Source organism: Chrysemys picta, chromosome 16, assembly GCF_011386835.1.
Source record: "Chrysemys picta bellii isolate R12L10 chromosome 16, ASM1138683v2, whole genome shotgun sequence".
NCBI classification, from domain to species: Eukaryota; Metazoa; Chordata; order Testudines; family Emydidae; genus Chrysemys; species Chrysemys picta.
The window spans coordinates 2,838,569-2,862,566 of record NC_088806.1 but is presented as its reverse complement, the minus strand read 5'-3'; the positions used below and the strand labels follow the sequence as shown (position 1 = coordinate 2,862,566).

General features: G+C 62.6%; 1 protein-coding gene across 2 annotated transcripts; it reads right to left on the bottom strand.

Annotated features, from left to right (window-relative positions):
* Window positions 1-209: 209 nt before the first annotated feature.
* On the bottom strand, window positions 210-22,820 carry POLR2A (RNA polymerase II subunit A). Of its 2 annotated transcripts, XM_065570340.1 has the most exons (30): window positions 22,586-22,820; window positions 19,105-19,237; window positions 18,659-18,795; window positions 17,887-18,060; window positions 15,800-16,081; window positions 15,399-15,560; window positions 14,552-14,772; window positions 14,336-14,468; window positions 13,715-13,839; window positions 13,299-13,509; window positions 13,002-13,211; window positions 11,766-11,934; window positions 11,109-11,203; window positions 10,261-10,464; window positions 9,425-9,647; window positions 8,843-9,026; window positions 8,213-8,384; window positions 7,616-7,857; window positions 7,427-7,566; window positions 7,120-7,325; window positions 6,695-6,919; window positions 6,355-6,601; window positions 5,874-5,974; window positions 5,667-5,771; window positions 4,633-4,815; window positions 4,094-4,297; window positions 3,615-3,801; window positions 2,458-2,571; window positions 2,192-2,341; window positions 210-2,102 (listed from the first exon to the last, which is right to left on the bottom strand). In XM_065570340.1, exons 1-30 carry the CDS (start codon window positions 22,673-22,675, stop codon window positions 946-948), a joined length of 6,186 nt encoding a protein of 2,061 aa, XP_065426412.1. In that variant the 5' UTR covers window positions 22,676-22,820; the 3' UTR covers window positions 210-945. The 2 variants fall into 2 exon arrangements, with proteins under 2 accessions (XP_065426412.1, XP_065426413.1); XM_065570341.1 differs by lacking the exon at window positions 7,427-7,566 and having other exon boundaries at window positions 7,752-7,857.
* Window positions 22,821-23,998: the final 1,178 nt, after the last annotated feature.

The window sequence follows — 23,998 nt, the reverse complement described above, 5'->3', positions numbered from 1 at the left end:
GCTCTGGGAGGGGAGTGGGGGCTGGTGGGTTAGAGCAGGGGGGGCTGGGAGCTAGGATTCCTGGGTTCTTTCCCCAGCTCTGAGAAGGGAGTGGGGGCTAGTGGTTAAAGCAAGGGGGGCTGAGAGCCAGAACTCCTGGGTTCTAGCATCCGCAGCGGTTTGCCCACTCCACCCCCTGCTCGATTCTCACAGACACAAACGCACCTTGATGAAAATTACTAAAACGTTTATTTTCCTCACAAAGGTACAGTATTTCTCCCTCCCTGCAGGGAAGTCAAACTTGACACAAAAAAAACATAATAGAAGCAGGGGGCAGGTCATTTACAATCGGTCATTTGCCCCCTGGTGTGGGTGGGTGGGTGGAACCCCCCCCCCCCCCCCCAGGCAAACAGCGCTAGAGGAAGTTTCATTAAAAGCCCAGAGCAATAACCGTCCCCCTGGATTTTCTACGCTGGTTAAAATCTGCTCTCATGTCGCCGGGCGGGGGGTATAAACCGACACCAAATGAAACATACAGCTCCGAGCGCCGGCAGAAAAGGCTTAAACTAAGGTATCGAAACACCACTTGCAGTGGCTGTATAATGCCGGGGGGAGACAGACACCCCCAATGGCAGCAATGTGCCCCGCCTCTCCCACCGGCTAGGTAGTCTAAATGTATCTACAAAGAGAATTAAAACAGGGGCCCTGTTTTTTGGGGTCATGAACCATGTCCCCCCATGTTTCTGCCCCTTTGGATTGCCCAGTAAGGAATTCAAGGGGGGGGGGGGGATCAGCCCCCCAGCCTACCTCAATGGAGATCAAACTCCTGGCCCCTGTGATTTCCTGGGGTGACCCCCCACCCCAAAAGGATCAGACACTCCTGATTGCAACAGGTCTCCTCCCTGCCCCCCCCCCCATTTAAACGGCTCACGCCCCAAGCTGCAAGGACCCAGGCACGGCGCCCCCTCAGTTGTCTTCGTCGCTGTCGTCGGGGCTGATGGCTGGGCTGGTGAGGCTGTAGGTCGGTGAGGTGGGGCTGTAGCCGGGCGAGGTTGGGGAGTAGGTTGAGCCCTTGGGCGAGGTGGGGCTGTAGGTGGGCGAGGTGGGGCTGTACTTGGGGGAGGTGGGGCTGTAGGTGGGGCTGGTCGGGGAGTACTTGGGGGAGGTCGGGGTGTAGACGGGGGAGGTCGGGGAGTAAGTCGGCGAGGTGGGGCTGTACTTGGGGGTCGTGGGGCTGTAGGTCGGCGAGGTAGGGCTGTACTTGGGGGAGGTAGGGCTGTATTTGGGGGAGGTAGGGCTGTACTTGGGGGAAGTTGGGGTGTACTCGGGGGAGCTGGGGCTGTAGGAGGGGCTGGTCGGGGTGTACTTCGGGCTGGTCGGGCTGTAGCTGGGGCTGCTGGGGCTGTAGCTGGGGCTGCTGGGGGTGTAGGTTGGTGATTGCGGGGTGTAGCGGGGGCTGGAGGGTGAGTAGCTGGGCGACGTCGGGCTGTAGCTGGGACTCGTCGGGCTGTAGCTGGGAGAGGTGGGGCTGTAGTTTGGCGAGGTCGGGGTGTAGTTGGGGCTGGTGGGGCTGTAGCTGGGTGACGTTGGGCTGTAGCTGGGGCTGGTGGGGGTGTAGTTGGGGGACGTCGGGCTGTAATTGGGGCTGGTTGGGCTGTAGCTGGGCGAGGTGGGACTGTAGCTGGGGGACGTCGGGCTGTAGCTTGGGCTAGTGGGGCTGTAACTCGGCGACGTGGGGCTGTAGCTAGGACTGGTCGGACTGTAGCTAGGTGATGTTGGACTGTAGCTGGGGCTAGTCGGACTATAGCTAGGCGACGTCGGGCTGTAGCTGGGGCTGGTCGGACTATAGCTAGGTGATGTTGGACTGTAGCTGGGGCTGGTTGGGCTGTAGCTCGGCGATGTGGGGCTGTAGCTCGGACTGGTCGGACTGTAGCTGGGTGACGTGGGGCTGTAGCTGGGGCTGGTCGGGCTGTAGTTCGGGCTGGTGGGAGAGTAGGAGGGGGACGTGGGGCTGTACGAGGGGGATGTCGGGCTGTAGCTGGGGCTCTGGGGCGTGTACCCTCCGGGCGAGCGGGGCTCGTAAGCCGGCGACGTTGGGGAGTAGCTGGGAGACATGGCCCCACCTGTGGGGCGAAGGAAGAGGAGAGGGGGTTGTTAGAGGTGGGGGAGCATGGCGGGGGGCGGGGGACATGGGCCAAGGCCCGACACTCACCTGGTGACGGGACGTAGGGGCTGGAGGGGCCCGGGGAGCCTGGCGAGCCGGGGGTGGGGGACCACGCCGGGGAATAGCCCGGGCTGAAGCCACTGGCATCGGAGGCAGCGCTGGGGGAGAAACCGGCCGCACCGGGGGTCATGCCGCTGCCTGTGGGGAGCGACAAAGGGGGCAGGTTAATTTCACCCCTGACTGGAAGTAAGGGGGAGGACAGCAGAACCCATCCACTGCCCCCCAAGGGATAACTCCATCCCCCCCATACGCACCGACACTCGGGGACCAGGCTCCGTAGGCCGGGGTGGCCCCCTGGTTCCAGGGGGTCATGGCGGGTGACATCCCCCCCATGGGGCTGGGGGCCGAGCCAAAGAACATGCCGGTGGCTGCGGGGAAGGAGAGCAGAATGTTAGAGCCGAGAAGAGCGGGGTGACTGAGGGGGAAGAGGCCAGCACCAACCCCCCAGGCTGGGCGGGGAAGCCACCCCTCCCAAAGCCATCCTGGCTCCCAGCTCCCCTGCCACAACCCACTCCCCTCCCAGAGCCGGGGAGAGAACCCAGGAGTCCTGGCCCACCAGCCCCCACTCCCCTCCCAGAGCCAGGGAGAGAACCCAGGAGTCCTGGCCCACCAGCCCCCACTCCCCTCCCAGAGCCGGGGAGAGAACCCAGGAGTCCTGGCACACCAGCCCCCACTCCCCTCCCAGAGCCGGGAGAGAACCCAGGAGTCCTGGCTCCCGGCCCTCCCTGCTCTAACCCACCAGCCCCCACTCCCCTCCCAGAGCCGGGAGAGAACCCAGGAGTCCTGGCTCCCGGCCCCCCTCCTCTAACCCACCAGCCCCCACTCCCCTCCCAGAGCCGGGGAGAGAACCCAGGAGTCCTGGCCCACCAGCCCCCACTCCCCTCCCAGAGCCGGGGAGAGAACCCAGGAGTCCTGGCCCACCAGCCCCCACTCCCCTCCCAGAGCCGGGAGAGAACCCAGGAGTCCTGGCTCCCGGCCCTCCCTGCTCTAACCCACCAGCCCCCACTCCCCTCCCAGAGCCGGGGAGAGAACCCAGGAGTCCTGGCACACCAGCCCCCACTCCCCTCCCAGAGCCGGGAGAGAACCCAGGAGTCCTGGCTCCCGGCCCTCCCTGCTCTAACCCACCAGCCCCCACTCCCCTCCCAGAGCCGGGAGAGAACCCAGGAGTCCTGGCTCCCGGCCCCCCTCCTCTAACCCACCAGCCCCCACTCCCCTCCCAGAGCCGGGGAGAGAACCCAGGAGTCCTGGCCCACCAGCCCCCACTCCCCTCCCAGAGCCGGGGAGAGAACCCAGGAGTCCTGGCCCACCAGCCCCCACTCCCCTCCCAGAGCCGGGAGAGAAGCCAGGAGTCCTGGCCCACCAGCCCCCACTCCCCTCCCAGAGCCGGGCAGGGCAGCCAGGCGGTACTCACGGACGCCCACGCCCAGCCCGGGGATGTTGGTGGGGATCTCCATGCCGTATTTGCACTTCTCGGCGTCCAGCAGCAGGTCGAAGCAGCCGGTGCCAGCGGGCGCCAGCTGCCCCAGCATGATGTTCTCCGACACCCCCTTCATGGGGTCGCTCTCCCCGTGGGCCGCCGCCTCCATCAGCACATCCACCTGCGGGGGCCGGGGGTCAGGGGCTGGCGGGGAACACAGGAGCCGGGAGGCCCCCCCCCCCCCCCCACTGGGAGACGAATAGCCCCCTGCTTGGAGGGGCTGGGAATGGGGTACCCAGGAGCCCCCCCCATAGCGCCCCCTGCTAGGAGTGGCCAGGTTGGAGTAGCTGGGAGCCCGCCCCCTCGCCAGCCCCCCTGCCCGCACAGCACCCTCTGCCAGGAGGGCTGGAGTTGGAGGAGCCGGGAGCTCCACCCCAGAGCCAGCCCCGCTCCCCACAGCGCCCCCGGCTCACCGTCTCCTCGAAGGAGCACTTCATGAGCGGGCCCGTGTCCTGGCGGTTGACCCCGTGCCGGGTGATGGCCATGAGGTGCCCACGGCAGGTCATGGTGTCGCAGAGCAGCGCCAGGTGCCGGTAGTTGACGTAGGAGCCGTCGAAGGAGATGACGTGGTAGAGCTCCCGCTCTAGGGCCTTGCGCACGGCCTCGATGCCCAGCACCTGGGGGGGGCAGGGGCAGTGGAGCCTGCTTATCATGGGGCCCCCCCTCTGCTGGGGCAGGCAATGGGCCCAGATACTGCAGGATGTGTGTCCCCCCTCCCCCCCCCCCCGCTCCTCCTACTCTCCACCAGACCCCACTCTCCTCCCAGAGCTGGAGAGAGAACCCAGGGGTCCTGGCTCCCAGCCCCCCCCCCGCTCTAATCCACCAGCCCCCACTCCCCTCCCAGAGCCGGGGACAGAACCGAGGCATCCTGGCTCCCAGCCCCCCCTGCTCTACCCACCAGCCCCCACTCCCCTCCCCGAGCCAGGGAGGGAACCCAGGCATCCAGACTCACGGTGAAGATCTCTACGATGTCATTGGAGGTTGTGCGCACGGGGTCCACGTCCTTCTCACTCAGCACCCGCATGAGACTGACCCCATCCGTCTCCAGGATCCACTCCTGCAGGGCCTTGAACTCCCCATCCTCCGTGATAATGATCTTCTTCTTGTTGTCAGTCTGGGGCAGGTGCATGTACACCTGGGGGGAGGGAGTGGGGGGAGGGAGGGAGGCAAGAGGCGAGAGACACAGGGTAGGTCAACGCTACGCCCCCGAGGGGCCGGCCAGGGACCCCTCGCTCAGCACTGAGATGTGGCCACCTCTGTTAATCAGGGATCCTTTTGCGGAAATGCAGCTGCTTCTAGGGTGGAGTGTGGGGGGGTTGAACAGCTGCAGAGCCATGGTACCAGTAGTTTAGGACAGGAAGTGAAAGACGTGGTGTGACTGAAGCTGCAGGGGAGGACAGGAAGTGACCCAACAGGATCCCCGAGAAGGGGCGGGGCCAGGACACCACCCGGATTAATGTGACAGGTCCTGGGGGCAGGGGGGGGTTTAGTGGCATTCACGGATGAGGATCCTGGTTTCACATCTGTGGTGGTGGTGGGCACTGAGGGGAGAGCGCCCCCTACTGAGCCCTTCGCCCGGCTCCCGCAGCACAGCGCCCCCGAGCTACCCAGCGTGCCCTGGGGCAGGCCTAGCCCAGCTCTGTAACAACCCCCCCCCCCCAACCCCGGCACTAGCCCAGTTACCCAGCGTGCCCTGGGACAGGCCTAGCCCAGCTCTGTAACAACCCCCCCCCCCGCCAACCCCGGCACTAGCCCAGTTACCCAGCGTGCCCTGGGGCAGGCCTAGCCCAGCTCTGTAACAACCCCCCACCCCCCCAACCCTGGCACTAGCCCAGTTACCCAGCGTGCCCTGGGACAGGCCTAGCCCAGCTCTGTAACAACCCCCCCCCCCCCGCCAACCCCGGCACTACCCCAGTTACCCAGCGTGCCCTGGGGCAGGCTTAGTCTGGCTCTGTCACCCCCCCAGGTGGGCAGAGGCCCCCCCACCTTGCTGATTTGCTCGATGCCCTGCAGAGTCATGTCCGTCAGCATGTTGGACTCGATGCAGCGAAGGAAAACATCATCATCCATCTTGTCCACCACCTCCTCCTCCTGCGCCGCACGGGGAGAGGGGCCGGGTTAGCAACAGGCAACACCTCCCCTCCTCCCCAATCTCCCCCCACCCCAGGGCTGCCCCCCAACCCGGTCACTCACCTCCTGCATCTTGTTCTCGTCGCTGTTCATGATGCGGATCCGCAGCACCAGCTTCTCTGCGTTGTCGTCATTGAAGATACAGTTCAAGTCGTCCCCGAAGCCTGCGGTGGGGAGGGGAGCCATCAGCGGCAGCACCCTTCCCGCCATGGGTCAGACCCCCACGCCCCTGTGCTGCCCCCTTCCCCCAGAGGGCCGCCCCATAACCCATCTCCTGCTGTGGGATGAGCTCTGATTCTTCAGAGGAAGGTGGGGGAAAAAACAAAACAAAACATGTGTGTCTAATTTTGCACAAATGCTTCCTGACCCCTGTAGGCCAGAGCCATGAAGCATGAGAGTGGATTGGAATCTGCCTCAAAGCAGAGCTATGGGGGGGGGGTGAGGAACACATCTCTGCTTCCCCCCCACCCCCCCGGCTGGGATGGCATGAAGGCTCCTGCCACCTTGGAGGGAGGGAGGGAGGGAGTGTGTGTGTCCCCCTCACCGGCGTTGATCTTCTCGGCGATCTGCTCCATGGTGAGCTTGCGGTCGGTCATGTGCTTGCGGTCGAGCTCAACCCGCAGCAGCCAGGGTGAGATGCGGCTCACATCGAAGTCGGGCATCTCGTAGTAGACGTTGACCCACTCCTGGTCTTCCGCCACCACTGTGCTCTGCGGGTTGGGGTCGTAGTAGATGGCTGTGTTGGCCGTCACCTTGCGCAGAGTCGTGTGCTCCAGCCGGCACAGGATATCCTGGTAGGAGAGAGATGGGTTGAGGGGGACTGCATGCAGCCTCCCCCCCATTTCCCCCCCCCCCCAAGCAACGCCAGAGCCCCATGGCGTTACCTTGGCCCGCTCAGCATCCCGGGCGGACTGCCCCAGCAGGAAGACGGTGAGGGAGGGCGTCTTGGGTTTCTTGGAGATGTTGATCAGCTCCTTGAGACGGGGCACGCCCAGTGTGACGTTTTTGGCCGAGACGCCGGCGTAGTGGAAGGTGTTCAGGGTCATCTGGGTGGCGGGTTCGCCCAGCGACTGGGCCGCCAGGGCACCCACCATCTCACCCGGGTGAGCCTGCAGGAGGGGGAGACGGCGTCGGAACCGGAGAGGGGGAGGAACCAGCCCGGGAGACCGGCTCCTGGGGCAGCCATCCTCTGGCCTCCCACCCCGGCGTCCCGCCTGGATGGGCCCCATCTATCCCGGCATCCCGCCTGTCCTGCATTAGGCCAGGCCCCCCCCCCCCTCCCCCGGCTCCGCCGCCCCCTAGCGCTTACGATGGCCTGGTTGAACTTGGACTCGATCTCGCCCAGCAGCCAATCGAAGGCCTCCCCACTGAGCCGGAACTCCTCCACCATGCGCCGGCTGCAGAGCGTGGAACGCAGGTGGATGTTGAAGAGGAGGGTGGCGTTCTCCTGGGCCTGCCGGCTCAGTGGGTCATCCCCGTTCACGATCACCAGCTTCCTGCTCAGATCCTTCACGCCTGGGGGGGGGGGGGGGGGGGGGGAGGAAGGGGGGGGGGAGAGAGAGCGTCAGGCGGCCCAGGGGTCACCCCAGCGTCCACGGAGCCTCCCAGCGTCCCGCCTTCCACCACCTTGATGGGGTGCAAGTTGGAGGGCAGGCGCATGTTGATATGGAAGATATTCTGGTCCCCACCCAGGCCGGTATCCTTCCCCGCACCCGGATCAGACCAGTCCACGGGCAGTACCCCCCCATGCCCAGCACTGGATCAGACCACGGGCCCGTCCGGGCCAGTACCCTCTGCTCCCGCACCGGATCAGACTCCGGGCCAGCATTCCCCCCCCCAGGGAGTTCCAGGGTCCCTGCAGAGAAACACCCCCGCCCCCCCGGCTGTCCCAGCATGCCATGGGGCTGACTGGCCCCTCGACGGGGCCGGGGGAAGACCCACCTTCCACCACCTTGATGGGGTGCAGGTCGGAGGGCAGGCGCGCGTTGATGTGGAAGATCTTCTGGGCATTCCAGATCATGCGAAGCAAGTTGCAGGGCAAGACCACCTTGTGGGGGGGGGGGGGGGGAGGGAGAAGAAACTGGGGCTCAGCACATGGTACAATCCAGAGCCTCCCCCCACACCGCAAGGTCCTGAGGTTTAGAGTCCAGAGCAGGAGGGCTGGGCACCAGGACTCCTGGGTTCTCTCCCAGCTCTGGGAGGGGAGTGGGGGCTGGTGAGTCAGAGCAGGGGGGCTGGGAGCCAGGACTCCTGGGTTCTCTCCCGGCTCTGGGAGGGGCGTGGGGCCTGGTGGGTGAGTGCGGGGGGGGGGGGGGGGGGCGCGCTGGGAGCCAGAACTCCTGGGTTCTCTCCCGGCTCTGGGAGGGGACTGGGACTGCTGGGTCCCGCGCTGACCCACTCACCTTGCTGTCGCCCGTTGGGAAAATGACTCTCAGCACCTCGCGGTCCTCGCGCATCTTCTCGAACTCCCTCTCCAGCTCGTTCTGGATGTGCGCGTTGCTCAGGATGTCCTTCACCATCTCCTCCTGCAGGGTGCGCCGCAGGGCCCGCTCGTTGGTGTAGTCAAACTTGAACCTGCGGGCGGAAGGGCCAGGAGTGAGAGCTGCTGGGCAGGGGGGGGCACCTCCCCACACACCCACCCCTAGGAGCTGCTCCCTCACACCCCTCCCTCTGAAACCTTTCCCCACCCATACTCCCAAATGTACAGCTTCTGCACCACAATGCAGCCAACTCTGGGGCGGGGTGGCTGGTTATTCAGTGACCCCTCGCCCGGCACTGAGATGCGGCCACCTCTGGGGCAGAGCGGCTGGTTACACAGGGACCCCTCGGCTAGAGCGGAGATGCAGCCACCTCTGGGGCGGGGCGGCTGGTTATTCAGTGACCCCTCGCCCGGCACTGAGATGCGGCCACCTCTGGGGCCTGGCGGCCAGTTACCCAGGTACTCCTTGCCCGGCGCCGCAATGCAGCCACTGCAGCCACCTCTGGGGCGAGGGGAAATGGCGCCCCACACGCATAGGGCCAGGTTCACTCACTTCTTTTCAAAGGCCTTGTTGGAGGGCTTGAGGGTGGCCAGGTTCTGGAACTCCACACTCTCCCCTGCCAGCCCGTCCTCGCCGTACCGCAGCTGCACCACCTGGTTGATGGAGTTGCGTACGGTGGCGTCGTATTTCACCATCACCGACTCCATGGATTTGATCAGCCGCCGCTGGATGTACCCTGGGGAGGGGAAAGTGGGCATCAGCGCGGGGGGGGGGGGGGGGGCATTGCCGGGGAGATACCCCCAAGCAGTGCCCTGGCACCATGACATTCACCACCCACGAGTTCTCGGTACAAGAGTTCTCGGGCAAAGGATCAAAGAGGGGACACTCCCCCCACAACTCGACACCCGTCTGGGGAACCGAGACTGAAGCCACGAGGTGGGTCCCGGCTGGAGGGTGACCAGATGTCCCGATTTTGGGGGGGCCTTTTCTTACACAGGCACCAGCATGGCAACACAGCTGGGGGCGAACGTCTGTGTGAGCGCAGGACCTGGAGGGGTTTACAGCTTGCCGCGGTATCCCAGTGCGAGAGCGCCCCCTGCCCCACTCCCCGCCCCACAGTGCCCCGCTCCTCACCGGTCTCGGCTGTCTTGACGGCCGTGTCGATGAGGCCCTCGCGCCCGCCCATGGCATGGAAGAAGAACTCGGTGGGCGTCAGGCCAGCCAGGTAGGAGTTCTCCACAAAGCCCCGGCTCTCCGGCCCGTAGTCGTCCTTGATGAAGTGGGGCAGCGTGCGGTGCTTGAACCCGAACGGGATGCGCTTCCCCTCCACGTTCTGCTGCCCCACCACGGCAATGACCTGGGGGGGGGGGGGGGGGGAGGGGAGGGTGATCCCAGTGCCAACCTGGTCCCAGCCCACTGGCCAAGCCAGGCCTGGGTCTCCCCCTCTTCACCCAGCCCCCCCCCCCCCCCCCCCCAGCAGCTCCCAGGGATGGATCCCCACAGACCAAGATCAGCCCCCCCCCCCCCCGCATTGTGACGGGGGACTTCACAGCCCCCCCGTTGACTGTGATTCACACCTGGGACCGGTGCTGGACGGAGGGGCTGCCCCAGCTCCCGGCTCTGCACACACAGCTCCCCAAAAGGGTTCCCACACTGCTTTCCCCCCCCACGCCTAGCCCCACAGATCCTAAGGGAGGCTGGGGGCAAGGTGAAAAGCTAGCACTGGGTGGACAGGACTGGAAGAGAGCCCCTCCCCCAACCCAGGGGGAAGGGCTGGGAGAAGGCTCATCCCACCATCTCAACCCAGGGAGCGGTGCTAGAAAGCCCCTGCCACCTTCCCAACCCAGGGGGTGGGGCTCAGAGAAGGCCCTGCCCACTCCCACCTCAGGGGGTGGGGCTGGGAGAAGGCCCCGCCCACCCCCAGAAGCAAGGCCCTGGGGCAGCGGCCAGTCCCCAGGTTCTAGCCCCACCTGGGAGATGTTGATCTTGGAGCCCTTGGCCCCCGACACCACCATGGATTTGAAGTTGTTGTACTCGGACAGGGACTTCTGGGCGGAGGAGCCGGTCTTGTCGCGGGCATCGTTCAGGATGCGGTTCACCTGGTTCTCGAAGGTCTGCCGCAGCGTGTTGCCCGGTGTGGGCTCCAGCTCGTTGTTGTGAGCCTTCTCGATCACCTGGGGAGCCGCACGGGGTGAGTGCCGGGCCCCCGAAACCCCACCGCCAGCCCTGATCCCAGAGGGGCCTCTGGTGGGGTGAACCCAGCCCCCCAACCCCAGCCTCCACGCCCCTCCACAGCTCCCAAACCCAGCCCCCTATGGCCCCCCAAAACCCAGCCTCCATGCCTGTCCACTGCCCCCAAACCCAGCCCCCCACAACCCAGCCTCCACTTACCCCAAACCCAGCCTCCACACCGCTCCAGATCAGCCCCCACAGCTCCCCCAAACCCAGTCCCCATGCCCTTCCACATCCAGCCCCCCCACTGCCCCGAAAATCCATGCGCCACACCCCTCCACTGCCCCCAAACCCAGCCCCTCAAAACCCAGCCTCCACACCCCTCCAAATCCAGGCCCCCACAGCTCCCCCAAACCCTGCCACCACACCCCTTAACATCCAGCCCTCCGCTGCCCCCAAAACAAGCCCCCAAATCCCAGCCCCCCCACATCCAGGCCTCCACTGCCCCCTGAAACCCAGCCTCCATGTCCCCCAAACCCATCACCACCACCCACAAGCCCCAAAACGCAGAGCCCCACTGCGCCCCCACACCCCAGCACAAAGGGGCCAGGCCAGCTCCCTCACGGCGCCCCCCGATCCCTGGCACCTCTATGACATCCTGCTTGGCTTTCTTGATGGTGTTCTGAATATCCTGGTAGGTCTTCGCATCAGCAATGGAGTCCCCAATGCCGATGGTGTGACCTGGGGGGGAACAGTACAGTCAGACCCGGCCCCCCTCCCCAGCAGGATCCACCCACGAGGAATGGGCAGGGGGGGGATTTCTGGTCTCCCAAGGCACATGACAAACCTGGGGTCCCACCTCCAGGCTAGGGCTGGGAGCCAGGACGCCTGGGTTCTCCCCCAGCTCTGGGAGGGCAGTGGGGGCTGCTGGGTTAGAGCAGGGGGGGGCTGGGAGCCAGGACACCTGGATTCTCCCCCCAGCTCTGGGAGGGGAGTGGGGGTGGGTGGGTTAGAGCCGGGGGGCTGGGAATCAGGGTCCTTCCTGACATCGGCCGATCCCCCTCCGTCTCGCAGACCGGAAGGCGTTCCGTGCACAGACTATCTCCCTCTGTGAGGTGCCCAGCCGGGAGATCGGGGGGGGGGAGGGTTCGCGCTGTGCCCAGGCGACGGGGTGCTGCAGAAAGGACCAGGGGACCCCCCGTAGCACCTAGCAGTAGCCAGTCCTTTCTGCAGGAGCCCCGTCAGCAAGGAGCTGGAGCAGGGCACCTGCAGGGGGTGGGAAGCTGCCTCCCTCCAGACTCACCCTCGATGAGCAGCCAGTTGTTGATGACGGTCTGGATGTTGCTGTAGAAGAGGCGGGTCGTGTCGTGGCCCATCTCCAGGTAGGAGATGTGGACCAGGGAGCCCGCCGAGGTGCCGAGCGATTTCTTACACAGGATACCCATGATCAGCTCCCCGTTCTCCACGATCACCTGGCGGGAGAGGAGTCAGATCTCGGCAGAGCGGCCGTCACGACGCGTGGCTGGGTAGAGGAACCCCGCGAGATAACCCTATGCCACGGGAATGGTTTCTATACTAAAGGAATCTGCTTTGATCTGTTCGCGATCCCTTAAAATCCACCCGTCGTTCAATCTATTTCTTGCTGATTTCAGAACCCAGCTTGTTCCATTCGTCTCAAAAGCCACGTCTATCTCCCGCCACACGACAGAGAGGGTGAATTCGCTGAGCTTGCGCGGTGCAGATGGGCCTACACAGCGCAGGCCAATATAATTTGGGGTTCACCCGTGTCACGGAGTGTGGGGGAGTCACCCCCACTTCCTGCAATTCACCCTGAGACTCAGCCAGCCAGTAACACCGAAGATTTATTAGACGACAGGAACACGGCCCCAAACAGAGCTTGCAGGTACAGACAAGAGGACCAACTCAATCAGGTCCATCTTGGGGCCCCGAGTCTGGGCCTCCCTCAGTTTCCCCAGCCAGCTCCAAACTGAAACGCTCCAGCCCCTCTTCTGGCCTGTCTCTTTTTCCCGGGCCAGGAGGCCACCTGATCTCTGTTCTCCAACAGCACTTGCCGGGGAGGGGCCCAGGCCATCAGTGGCCAGGAGACAGGGTGTCAGCCATTCTCTGTGCAGACACCATCGCACTGGCCCTCTCGGGCTCTGCAACAATCATCCCCCCTTATCCCACCACCTAGATACTTAAGAAAGGCATAGGGGAAACTGAGGCACCCACACAGCATTCAGAGAAAACATTAAGAACATTCCCGCCACGTGACAGCAATTCACATCATGTACATCTCCTGCCACACGAGGGAGGGGGCACATTTTCTGAGCTTGCGCGGTGCAGATCGGCCTGTACAGCGCCCGCCAATATAATTTGGGGTTCACACACACGGGGCACTGGGCATCCCCCTAGCTGAGTCCTCCCATGGAGACGCTGTGTGATTCGACAGCGGGGGCGTGTGTGCTGGAACGGGGCATGAGAGCCGGGCACAGCCGCTCAGTGGCACCCCAGGGGGGGACCCGGCCCCGGCGGGTACCTTGGTGTCGCCGGGCGAGATGTGCTTGTAGGGCCCGCTGTCCTCGTCGTCGGGGTGGGTGCTGTGGGTGCGGATGCAGTTGATGTGGCCCGGGATGATGAGGGAGAAGATCTGTTTGCCCGTCCAGAGTGGGCGGGGTTTGAGGATGGCCGGCTGGGGCACCTTGCCATCCCAGGTGGACAGGAACATGAGCAGGTTCATCACCTCGCCCTGGAGACAAGGGGGGGGAGCGTCAGATGGGGGGATGGGACGCTGGCCCAGCCCTCCCCCGCCCCCCCGCGATTCGCGCCCGCTCACCCGCTCCAGGAAGACATCACGCTTGGTGAATTTGCGGACGGCGGTGAGGGTGTCCTGCACGATGCCCATGACGGGCCGGTTGGACTGGGGGGTGACGATCATGCGGGGCACCATGGCCAGCTCCTGGATCTCCGCCCGCGTCTCCAGCGACTGGGGCAGGTGCAGGTTCATCTCATCCCCGTCGAAGTCGGCGTTGTAGGGGGTGGTCACGCTGGGGGGGGAGCGGAGCCCGTGAAGGGGGGGCTGTGCCTGGCAGATCAGCCTCCCAGCCCCCATGGCAGCGAGCCGGGGTCACGTCGGGGGCTGGGTTAACAGACCTGCACCGCCCGCAGCTTGGGGGACTCCCACACACGGGGGCACGGGGCCGCCCGGATGAGGGGGGTTGAGAGCCCAGACGGGGAGGGGGTGCCCCTCACCTGAGGTTGAGGCGGAACGTGGACCAGGGCAGGATGCGCACCCGGTGCCCCATCATGGACATCTTGTGCAGCGTGGGCTGGCGGTTGAAGATCACGATGTCCCCGTCGCACATGTGCCGCTCCACCTGGCGGGGGTGGGGGGAGGGGGGGTGAGCGGGGCAGTGATCCCACCTGCCCCCAGAGATCCCACCCGTGCCCCACAGACCCCGCCCCTCTCCTCGAGCCTCCCACCCCCAGAAATCCCATCCCCACACCCCTTCCCCATCCACCCAACACCCTCCCACCCCAGAGCCCATCCCCTTCCCCAAAACCCTCCCACCCTGGAGACCCCACCCCTGAACCCTGGCCAAAGACCCCTGCCCCAACCCTCCTGCCCCAGAGGCCCACCTCCCGACACCCTGCCCCGAATCTGAACCACACGCCGTCCCACCCCCTGACCGCCAGTCTCCATACGCCCCTCCCCAATCTGAACCCTCCCCCCCAGACCCCCCCATCCCTCCCCCCTTTTTAAGGTATGGAAAGCCCCTCTGCAGCCCCCACCGGGGTCATGGGCAGGATCTCTGGGAGATCGGGGAAGCTACTGCCTTGAGAGCCAGGCCCCCACCCCCCGGCCGCGCCGACCTTGTAGCCGATTTGCAGGTGGAGGTCGCTGGGCTTGGGGTGGAAGCGCAGGTCGATGCGGTCACCGTTGTCTCGGATGATGTACTTGGCCCCCGGGTACTGGCTGTTACCCCTGCGTACCAGCTCCTGGAGCCTACGAGGGGGCAGAGGCGTTAGCTGTGGGGGGATCCGGGCCCTCCCCTCCCCTAGCCCCCCTGGGCTCGCCGGCTGCCCCACCTGTCGATGTTGAAGGGCGTGACGATCTCGGCGAAGGTCATGTTGGCAGCGATGGAGCGGGGCACCCCCACTTGGTCAATGGAGAGGTTGGGGTCCGGGGTGATGACCGTCCGGGCGGAGAAATCCACCCGCTTCCCCATCAGGTTCCCCCGCACGCGCCCCTCTTTCCCCTTCAGCCGCTGCTTCAGGGACTTGAGGGGACGCCCTGATTTCTGCATAGCCTGCCAGGGGGGAGGAAGGAGGGGGTTAACTGGGCTCGGACACAGATTAGGGGAGCAAGAGGGGGCACCCCCAGCCTGGGAAAAGCAGGGCACACAGGAACCACCATCATTAATGTGGAGGTGCCGCCCACCAAGACTACAAGTCCCAGCATGTAACGCTGGGCTATCAAGGCAAGCCAGAGGCTACAAATCCCAGCATGCAATGCTGGGCCTTGAGCCAATTGGCCCAGCAGGGACACCTCCCTGCATGCAACTCTCCATTACAAGCCACGCCAACTACAAGTCCCAGCATGCAGTGCTCCGCACAGCATTGCATGCTGAGATACAGAGTCTCTGGCTTGGGGTACAGCTTTGCATGTTGGGATTTGTAGTCTCTGGATTGGCTTGTAGTGCAGCATTGTCTCTACTGCATGCTGGGATTAGGCACACAACGTGCCATCACAAGCAAAGGCACAAGCAGCAAAGACCACAAATCCCAGCATGCAATGCTCCCTCTTGTCCCAAATCAGACTGACAACACATGGAGACGACAAATCCCAGCATGCAACCGGCAGGGGCACAGACTACAAGTCCCAGCACGCACGGCACTGCCAGGCTCCCAGCACAGCGAGGAGAGCCAGGCTCACCCGGGGCAGGCCCGGCAGCTCGTTGTCCACCATGGTGGCCACGTGGAACTGCAGCAACTTGACGTCCTCGGCGATGACGTGGGCGGCCGCCCCGTTCTGCTCGTTGCGCCGCAGCTGGTTGTTGATCTTCACCACGTCCGCCAGCTTGTGGGTCAGGTCGTCCTGAGAGAGGGGGAGACAGCCGGAGTCAGGGAGCGGCCCCGCCCCTCTCCCAGCACTGGGAGAGAACCCAGGAGTCCTGGCTCCCAGCCCCCTCCCCGCTCTGACCCACCAGCCTCCACTCCCCTCCCAGATCCAGGGAGAGAACCCAGGAGTCCTGACTCCCAGCCCCTCCTGCTCTAACCACTAGCCCCCACTCCCCCCCAGAGCCAGGGAGAGACCCCAGGCATCCCAACTCCCACCTGGTTCCTGGCCGAGCCCTGCATGACCACGGCGGGCCGGACGGAGAGCGGGGGCACAGGCAGGACGGTGCAGATCATCCACTCAGGCCGGGCGTACTTGGGCTCCATGCCCAGGATGAAACACTCCTCGTCCGAGATGCGCTTGAAGATCTCATGCACCCGCTCCGGGCTCAGCAAGATTTTCTTCTCCTGCGAGTCCTCGTTGACGTGTTTCCACTCAGCGTAGAGCTCCAGCCCGGTGCGCCGGATCCGGGGCTGGTACCGCCCACAGCCGCCGTGACCCTGTGCAGGGGAGGGAGGGAGTCCCAGTCAGGGCCAGCCCGGCGCCATCCCCACCCCGCCGGGGTCCCTCTGTGACGGTGCACTCCATCCGATGTTATGCAAATATGCTAATGAGCATCAATATGATGCAACTGGAACATGCTTCCTGCAAAAGGTCTCTTGTACAGGATCATTTCAAAGCTTATAATCTACACAGCGTGGTCATCCTATTTGTATGAATGTATCATTCTTGTATCTGAAACTAGGACTATGAAATATAACCCGAGGTCCTATTGTAATTATGCAAAGTGTGGGCCATTAATGGTGGCTTGGAATCTTGATGGCTCCCATTGACCAGGACAATTGGTTGTACCGGGCTCTGTTTACTTGTAAGTCTCCCTGTATGCTGGCAAGTGGGTAATGAAGTCTTACATGTGACTGGGACGAAGTGGGACTGTTCTTAATGTTTCCTCTGAATACTGTGTGGGTGCCTCAGTTTCCCCTATGCATTTCTTAAGTTGCTAGGGGGTGAGATTGTTGCAGAGCAAAGGGCCAGTGTACATAAATGGCCAACACTCTGTCTCCTGGCAACTAATGGCCGGGGCGCTTTCCCCCTGCAAGGTGATAGCTAACGGGGTTAGAGAACAAAGGAATCATGTGACCTCCTGGCCCAGTGAAAGGAACAAAGCAAAGGAGGTCGGACTGGAGGGTCAGTTTGGAGCTAGCTGGGGACGAGGAGTGAAGTGCAGATGTGGGTGTCTGGCTCACTGCCCCCCAAAATGGACCCGGCTGAGGGGTCCTGGTCTCTGTACCTACAAGCTGTTTTAGACCATGTTCCTGTCACCTCTGTTTTACTGGCTGGCTGAGAGTCACGTCTGACTGTGAAGTGGGGGTACGGGGCCCTCTGGCTCCCCCAGGACCCGCCTGGTGGACTTGCTGCGGGAAGCTCACGCAGGGGCAGAGGATGGTGGATGCTCTGAGGTCAGACCCAGGAAGGTGGAAGCCGTGGGAGCTTCTTGCCCTGGAGACAGTCTGCTCACAGAGAGGAGACTTCACCAGAGCCCTGCCTGGCTTCGTAGGGAGCAGTCCCAGAGCATCGCCCGGGGACTCCGTGACAGTGCCCGTCACCTGAACTGGAATCCATCTTTAACCCAGTGTTTTCCATTTAGAAGGAGGAGGTGGGGACAAAGGATTCTCGCCTTGTGCAAAAGCTATATAAGGGGGTGGAACAGAACAAAGGAGTCTAGTCTGTAAAGGAAGCGTATTGGAACATCTCAGAGTGAGATTTACCCATATTCAGTTTCCTACTGTATTAGGCTTAGACTTGCCTGTTTTTGTTTTATTTTGCTTGGTAATTTACTTTGCTCTGTCTGTTATTATTGGGAACCACTTAAATCCTCCTTTTTATACTTAAAGTCACTTTTGCTTATTAACCCTGAACAAGCAATTAATTCCTGGGGAGCAAACAGCTGTGCATTTCTCTATCAGTGTTACAGAGGGCGAAACATTTATGAGTTTCCCCTGTATAAGCTTTATACAGAGTAAAACGGATTGATTTGAGGTTTGGACCCATTGGGAACTGGGTATCTGGGTACTGGAGACAAGAGCACTTAAGGTGTTTTCAGTTAAGCCTGCAGCTTTTGGGGGACGTGGTTCAGAGCTGGGTCTGTGCTGTAGCAGGCAGGCGTGTCTGGCTCAACAAGGCAGGGTTCTGGAGTCCCAAGCTGGCAGGAAAATGGGCTCAGAGGTAGTGTGTGTGTGGGGTGTACGTAACAAGATTGCACATCAGGTGGCAGTTCCCAAGGGGGGGGTCACACCCTCACTACCTTCTCTTTGGTCAGGTCCTCGTCGCCATCCGGCTGCTCCACCCCGAACTTGTTGTCCATCTCCTCCCCACCTTCACAGATGTTCTTGCCTTTGCAAAGGTCGTAGACGTGGGTCAGGCGCTTCTTGGGCTGCCCCTTTGACTTGCCCAGGATGTCCTTGATTTTCGGGTTGTTCTGCAGCAGAAGACACATACCGGGACGTGACCCAGGGAACCCCGAGATCCCCCAGATGCACAGAGAGGGGCGTGGCGAGGTGGGTGGTGATGGGTCTATGGCAGAGGTCCCCAAAGAGTGGGGGGCATGGAGGAAAGTCTGGAGGGCACGGCGGGGTGCAGGCCAGCCCCCACAGGGGTGGGGACGGAGCGCCACCTAGCCCCTCCCCACCCCCAGCTCTGCTCTGGTCCCATCCCCAGCCACATCTCAGCCCCTGACTCCGCCCCCAGCCTTGCTATGGCTCCAGCCCTGGCTGCAGCCCCAGGCCCCTTACCCGTCCCCATTCCCCCTCCCCACCTCTGAGCCACGGACCTGCTCCAGGTCCCAGATCCACCCCCAGCTGCAGCCCCAGCCTCGGCCCCCTTACCATCTGCGCCCTTGCTCCCCACCAGGCGTGACCCTCAAACGTTTGGGGGCCGCTCGTCTATGGTCTTACAGAGCAAGTGGGAGCTGACAAGGGACTTGTCTCAGGGTGGGGAGGGGATGGATTTCCGGGGGGGGGCCTATCAAAGGGCGGGACAATTGTACCGGGCCCCCGTGGGGAGGGGGGTCAGCTCACCGAGTCCACCAACAGTTTGGAGCAGAAGAAGCAGACGCAGCGCAGCACCTTCATGGTCTTCCCCAAGAAGCCCACATGGAAGACGGGCTTGGCCAGCTCGATGTGGCCGAAGTGGCCCGGGCACTCGGTCATGTTCCCTGCGGGGAGAGCGGCCCCCGGTGAGCGCCACGGCACCCCAGAAACACCCACACCAGGGGCACCCCCGCGCTGCGGGCTGGCGGGCGGCCAACAGCACCGGTCAGCCAATGCAGCAGGCGCCCGCCTGGGAACATTTGGGTTTTGGGGATTACAGTTTAGGGGGGTGGGGAATGAGGCCTGTCGCCTCTATGGGGCACTCGCTCCCATCCGGCCCCAGGGCAGGGACTGGCTGGCTCAGCCCCAGGGGACGCCACGCCGGCATCCCCCCCCCCCCCACCGCCCTCAGGAGCGAGGTCTTTTGGTCTCACCCGCACACGTCTGGCACCGGCCCGTCTTCTCGATCACTCCTTGACGGGGGTCCATCAAGCCCCCCAGCTTGGGGCGGCCCCCCTCCGTCGTCTCGGGGTACTTGATCCCCCCCTCCGTCACCGACATTCGTTTCTGGGAGGGTGGCAAAACGGAAAGGGAGCGTCAGGCTTGTGCTGGAAGTGACACCACACCCAGGGGAAACTGAGGCAGACGCCGGCGCGGCAGCGCAGGGTGGGCTGTCAGCCTGGGTGATACTGCATGTGGGGGGCTTAAGGATTAGGAGAAGCCCAGGATGTTTCATGACGGGTCCGACCTCTATCCCAATATCCTGTCTCCAGCAATGCCCCAAAGCATGACAAAGACTCCTGTCAACACCTTGCAGTTTGGAAAGACTGCCTCCATTTAATGTGGCATGGAGTTCCACAGGTTAATTTGCACTGTCTAAGCCTCCCACGCCCAGTACCAACCTATAATTAACTCCCGGCTTTAAACCTGCCAGGGCTTTCAACCTAAATCAGATCAGGATTTTCAGAAAGCTAAATCCAGTGGCTCCCGGTAAGTCAAGGAGCTGGTAACTTTGCATCACTTATCTACCGCGTTTCACCAGCGAGGCCTAAGATAAATTAAGGATCCATCAAAAAAGCCCTTCTGATTTGCCGTTGTAAGAATTAACCGATCGTATCCTGAGCCGCTATGTATGAACCAAAAAATGAAGCTGTCTACAAACTTCAAAAACTTTCTGACAACTCCCTTAATATCAGCATTTGCCTCCGACTAGTTTTTTTGGTGATTTTTTTTGACCTGCCTTCGCTGCAAACAGCGCTTAAAAATTACGGCACCAGGAAAACAGGCGATCAAATCATTTCTGATTGTTGAGCCGGTTGGCTCTTCGTACGGCCAATTTCACTTGCCACCCCGCGGAGAAAAAAACATGACAACACATTTAAAGGTGTCTGGAAGATCACAAAATTTGGCAGGATTCGAGCAGAGGTACTGCACCTGAAATGGCTTGGAATTGATTTTTTAATACGTCACTTAATACGACGCTCTGCAAACCGCATCCAAAAACGTTTTGAAGGAATGAAAGCAGAAATATTTGCACCCCGATTCCCTGTCTGTCTCCAGTTCCATCCTGGTGTATTAAAACTCTGCACGCCAATGCAATCGGCAGGAAATAGCCCCTCGTCCCTGTGATGAACTGGGACGGTTCTTACTGTGATCTTTGAATGCTGACAGGGGAGTGTGGCTAGGATAGTCTGCACTGGGGGATGGGAGACTGACCCACGGAGAATACCTGAGCATGTAACATGAGAACCCAGGGAGGGGTTAGAGCCCAGGTGACACTTGTGCCCGGAGACTGAACAAAGTCTGGGGGAGGGGTCGCTGAAGGGGAAGTTTCAGAGCTGGCTGGTGGAAGGGCTGGGAGGCAGACGGGGCTCTGACCTCCCAATGGGGCTGTGGTGCCCCTGGGACCCCAAGATGGACCTAACTGAGGGGGATCCTGTGGTCTGTGCCTGCAAGACCTGTCTTGGACTGTGTCCCTGTCATCTAAATAAACCTTCTGCTTTACTGGCTGGCTGAGAGTCATGGTGAATCGCAGGAAGCCGGGGGTGCAGGGCCTTGTGTCCCCCCACACTCTGTGACAGTCCCCAAACACCACCACTGGAAAAGTGTTACGAAGATCCATGTTGCTCCCAGAGTCCGGGAACAAACTGCCCAGAACATCCGATTCGTACATCTGTCTGTCCCCGCCCATATTCCACAGCTGCCCCCCCATGATCCTAGTCACAGCACCCCCAAAACTTGATCCCACTTTTCCCACACCCTTAATTAGGTTATGTAGCCACAAGAGTCCTTCGCTTCCAAGTGTCCTCAATGCCCCAGTTATGTCATGCACTACACTGTGGTGTGTACCCCTATTTCACTGCACCTCACTCTGTACCCCACATTTCACCACATTCCAGTAAGTCCCCCAGATACCACTACGCTGTGCAATGCGCCCCTACTGCAATGCACAGCATCCGCCCAATGCACCCCCAAACGTTACATTGTGCACAGCCCTCAGACACCATCACACTGTGCAATGCACCCTCTAGTGCAATGCACTGCTTCCCATACTCCAGTGCGCCGCCAGATACCACTACGCTGTGCAATGGAACCCCTAGTGCAATGCATCGGCCCCACACTCCAATGCACCCCCAGATACCACTACGCTGTGCAATGGAACCCCTAGTGCAATGCATCGGCCCCACACACCTCCAATGCACCCCCATTTAACACTATGCAATGCACCCACTCGTGCAATGCACCGGCCCCACACTCCAATGCACCCCTAGATACCACTACGCTGTGCAATGGAACCCCTAGGGCAATGCACCAGCCCCACACACCTCCAATGCACTCCTAGATACCACTACGCTGTGCAATGCACCTTCTAGTGCAATGCACAGCCTCCCAACCTCCAATGCACCCATACCACTATGCCAGGGGTTCTCAAACTGGGGGTCTGGAGGCCACAGGGGGTCATGGGGTTATTACATGGGGGGGCACACGAGTGGTCAGCCTCCACCCCAAACCCTGCTTTGCCCAGTTTATAATGGTGTTAAATATCTAACAAAGCTTTTTTAATTTATAAGGGGGAGGTCGCACTTGGAGGCTTCCTATGGGAAAGGGGTCACCAGTACAGAAGTTTGAGAATCCCTGCACTACGCTGTGCAACACCCCCATGCGCCATGCACAGCCTCCCAACGTCCAATGCACCCCCAGACACCACTCCACTGCGCCAAGCACTCTTGTGCAATGCACACCTCTCAACCTCCAATACACACACCCCCAGGATACCAGTACACTGTTCAATGCACCCCCTAGTGAATGCAGTCCCACAACCCCCAATATGCCACTGTCAAATGTACATTCTAGTGCAATGCACCCCCTAGTGAATGCAGACACCCCCCCACTACGCCAAGCACTCTTGTGCAATGCACGCCTCTCAACCTCCAATACACCCCCCCCAGGATACCAGTACACTGTTCAATGCACCCCCTAGTGAATGCAGTCCCACAACCCCCAATATGCCACTGTCAAATATGCATTCTAGTGCAATGCACCCCCTAGTGAATGCACAGACACCCCCCCAACCCCAGATACTCCACTGTCAAATACACACTCTGGTGCAATCCACAGCCCCCCAATCTCCCATGCACCCCCAAAATACCACTCGACTGTGCAATGCACTCTAGTGCAATCAATGCACAACCCCCAACCCCAACGCACCCCCCAGAGAGCACGAAGCTGTGCAATGCACCCCCTAGTGAATGCAGAGCCCCCAACGCACCCCCAGATACTCCACTAGCCAATGAATTCGCTGGTACAATGCCCCCAACGCACCCCCAGAGAGCACGAAGCTGTGCAATGCACCACCCCGCATTTGCACTGCGCGGAACCCCGCCCCCCACACACACTTTGCCCCCGGGCACCCACCATCTCATCGGGGCTGAGGATGCCGAACTGCACGCGCTTGATGGTGCGCAGCGGGCACGCGCTGTCCCCGGAGGGCGGCCCCCCGTGCATGGCGAATCACGTGACACGGCCGCGCGCCGCGGCGGCCTCCTCCGGCGGGCAGCAACCGGCTCCGGCCCCCTCCCGCGCTTCGCGGCCCCGGGCCGCCTGCTCCACTACACCCCACCAGCCCCACTACACCCCACCACAGCCCCCGGGCTCCGCACGCGCGACCGCGCCCAGCCGCCGGACCCCTCCCTCCGATCCGTCCCCGGCGCGCTTCTCAGCGCGACTGAGCCGCGAGCGGCCGGGAGCCGCCTTATATAGCCTCGCCCCTCGCTCCCCCCCGCCCTCCTCGGGCCGCGGGGCGGCCCGGGCCAGGCGGCAGGGGTGAGCACGCACGGGAAGGGATGGTGGGAGAGGGGACGGAACCAAGTGCAAAGGCGAGGAGGGGGGGGCGGAGCCCGCTGTTGTGTGAGACCGTCCATGTGAAATTTGGGAAGGGGATTTTTTTTCCCCACTCGTTTAGTAGTAAAGGGAGGGCTTGGTACGTGCCAGAATGATCCAGCAACCTTTTTCTAAAAAACAAAAACAAATCTCCCCGTCTCCGGTTTTAATGGTACGCGCTCATGAATAATTAACCTAACGTTCGTTCCGCCCCCCTCTATGAATAATTCACGAGGGCAGGTGAATATGCATGAGGGAAAAAGGCGGGGCTGGCCGGAAAGGACTGGAGATGGCTGAGCGCCGCGCCAGCCGGGCCTGGGAGCCAAGTCGAGGCTCGGAGTGCGGCGGCGGTGGGGGGAGGGGTTGGAACGCTCCGGGTGCGGCCTTGCGCAGCCGGGAGCCTTGCGTGAGCCGCCTGCCGGGGCAGGTGCCCCGCGGCCCGGCCTCCCGGACTGGGAAAGGCCGCGGCTCGGGCCTTCGCCCGGAGCGAAATCGTAGCGCGGGTCCGGGGGAGGGAGATCTGGGCTGGGGGAGGCAGTGCCTGGTTAGGGGCCGCAGGAGGATCTAGGTTTAGGGGGGCACTGGGCCGGGCTCGGGGGGGGGGGCGCTGTCCGGTTAGGGGCCGGGGGGATCCGGGCTCGGGGGGGGGGGGAGGCGCTGCCCGGTTAGGGGCCGGGGGGGATCCGGGGGGGGGGAGGCGCTGCCCGGTTAGGGGCCGGGGGGGGGCCGGGCTCGGGGGGGGGGGAGGCGCTGTCTGGTTGGGAGCCGGGGGGGGATCCGGGCTCGGGGGGGGGGGGGAGGCGCTGCCCGGTTAGGGGCCGGGGGGGATCCGGGCTCGGGGGGGGGGGGAGGCGCTGTCCGGTTAGGGGCCGGGGGGGATCCGGGCTCGGGGGGGGGGGGAGGCGCTGTCCGGTTAGGGGCCGGGGGGGGGGCGGACTCGGGGGGGGG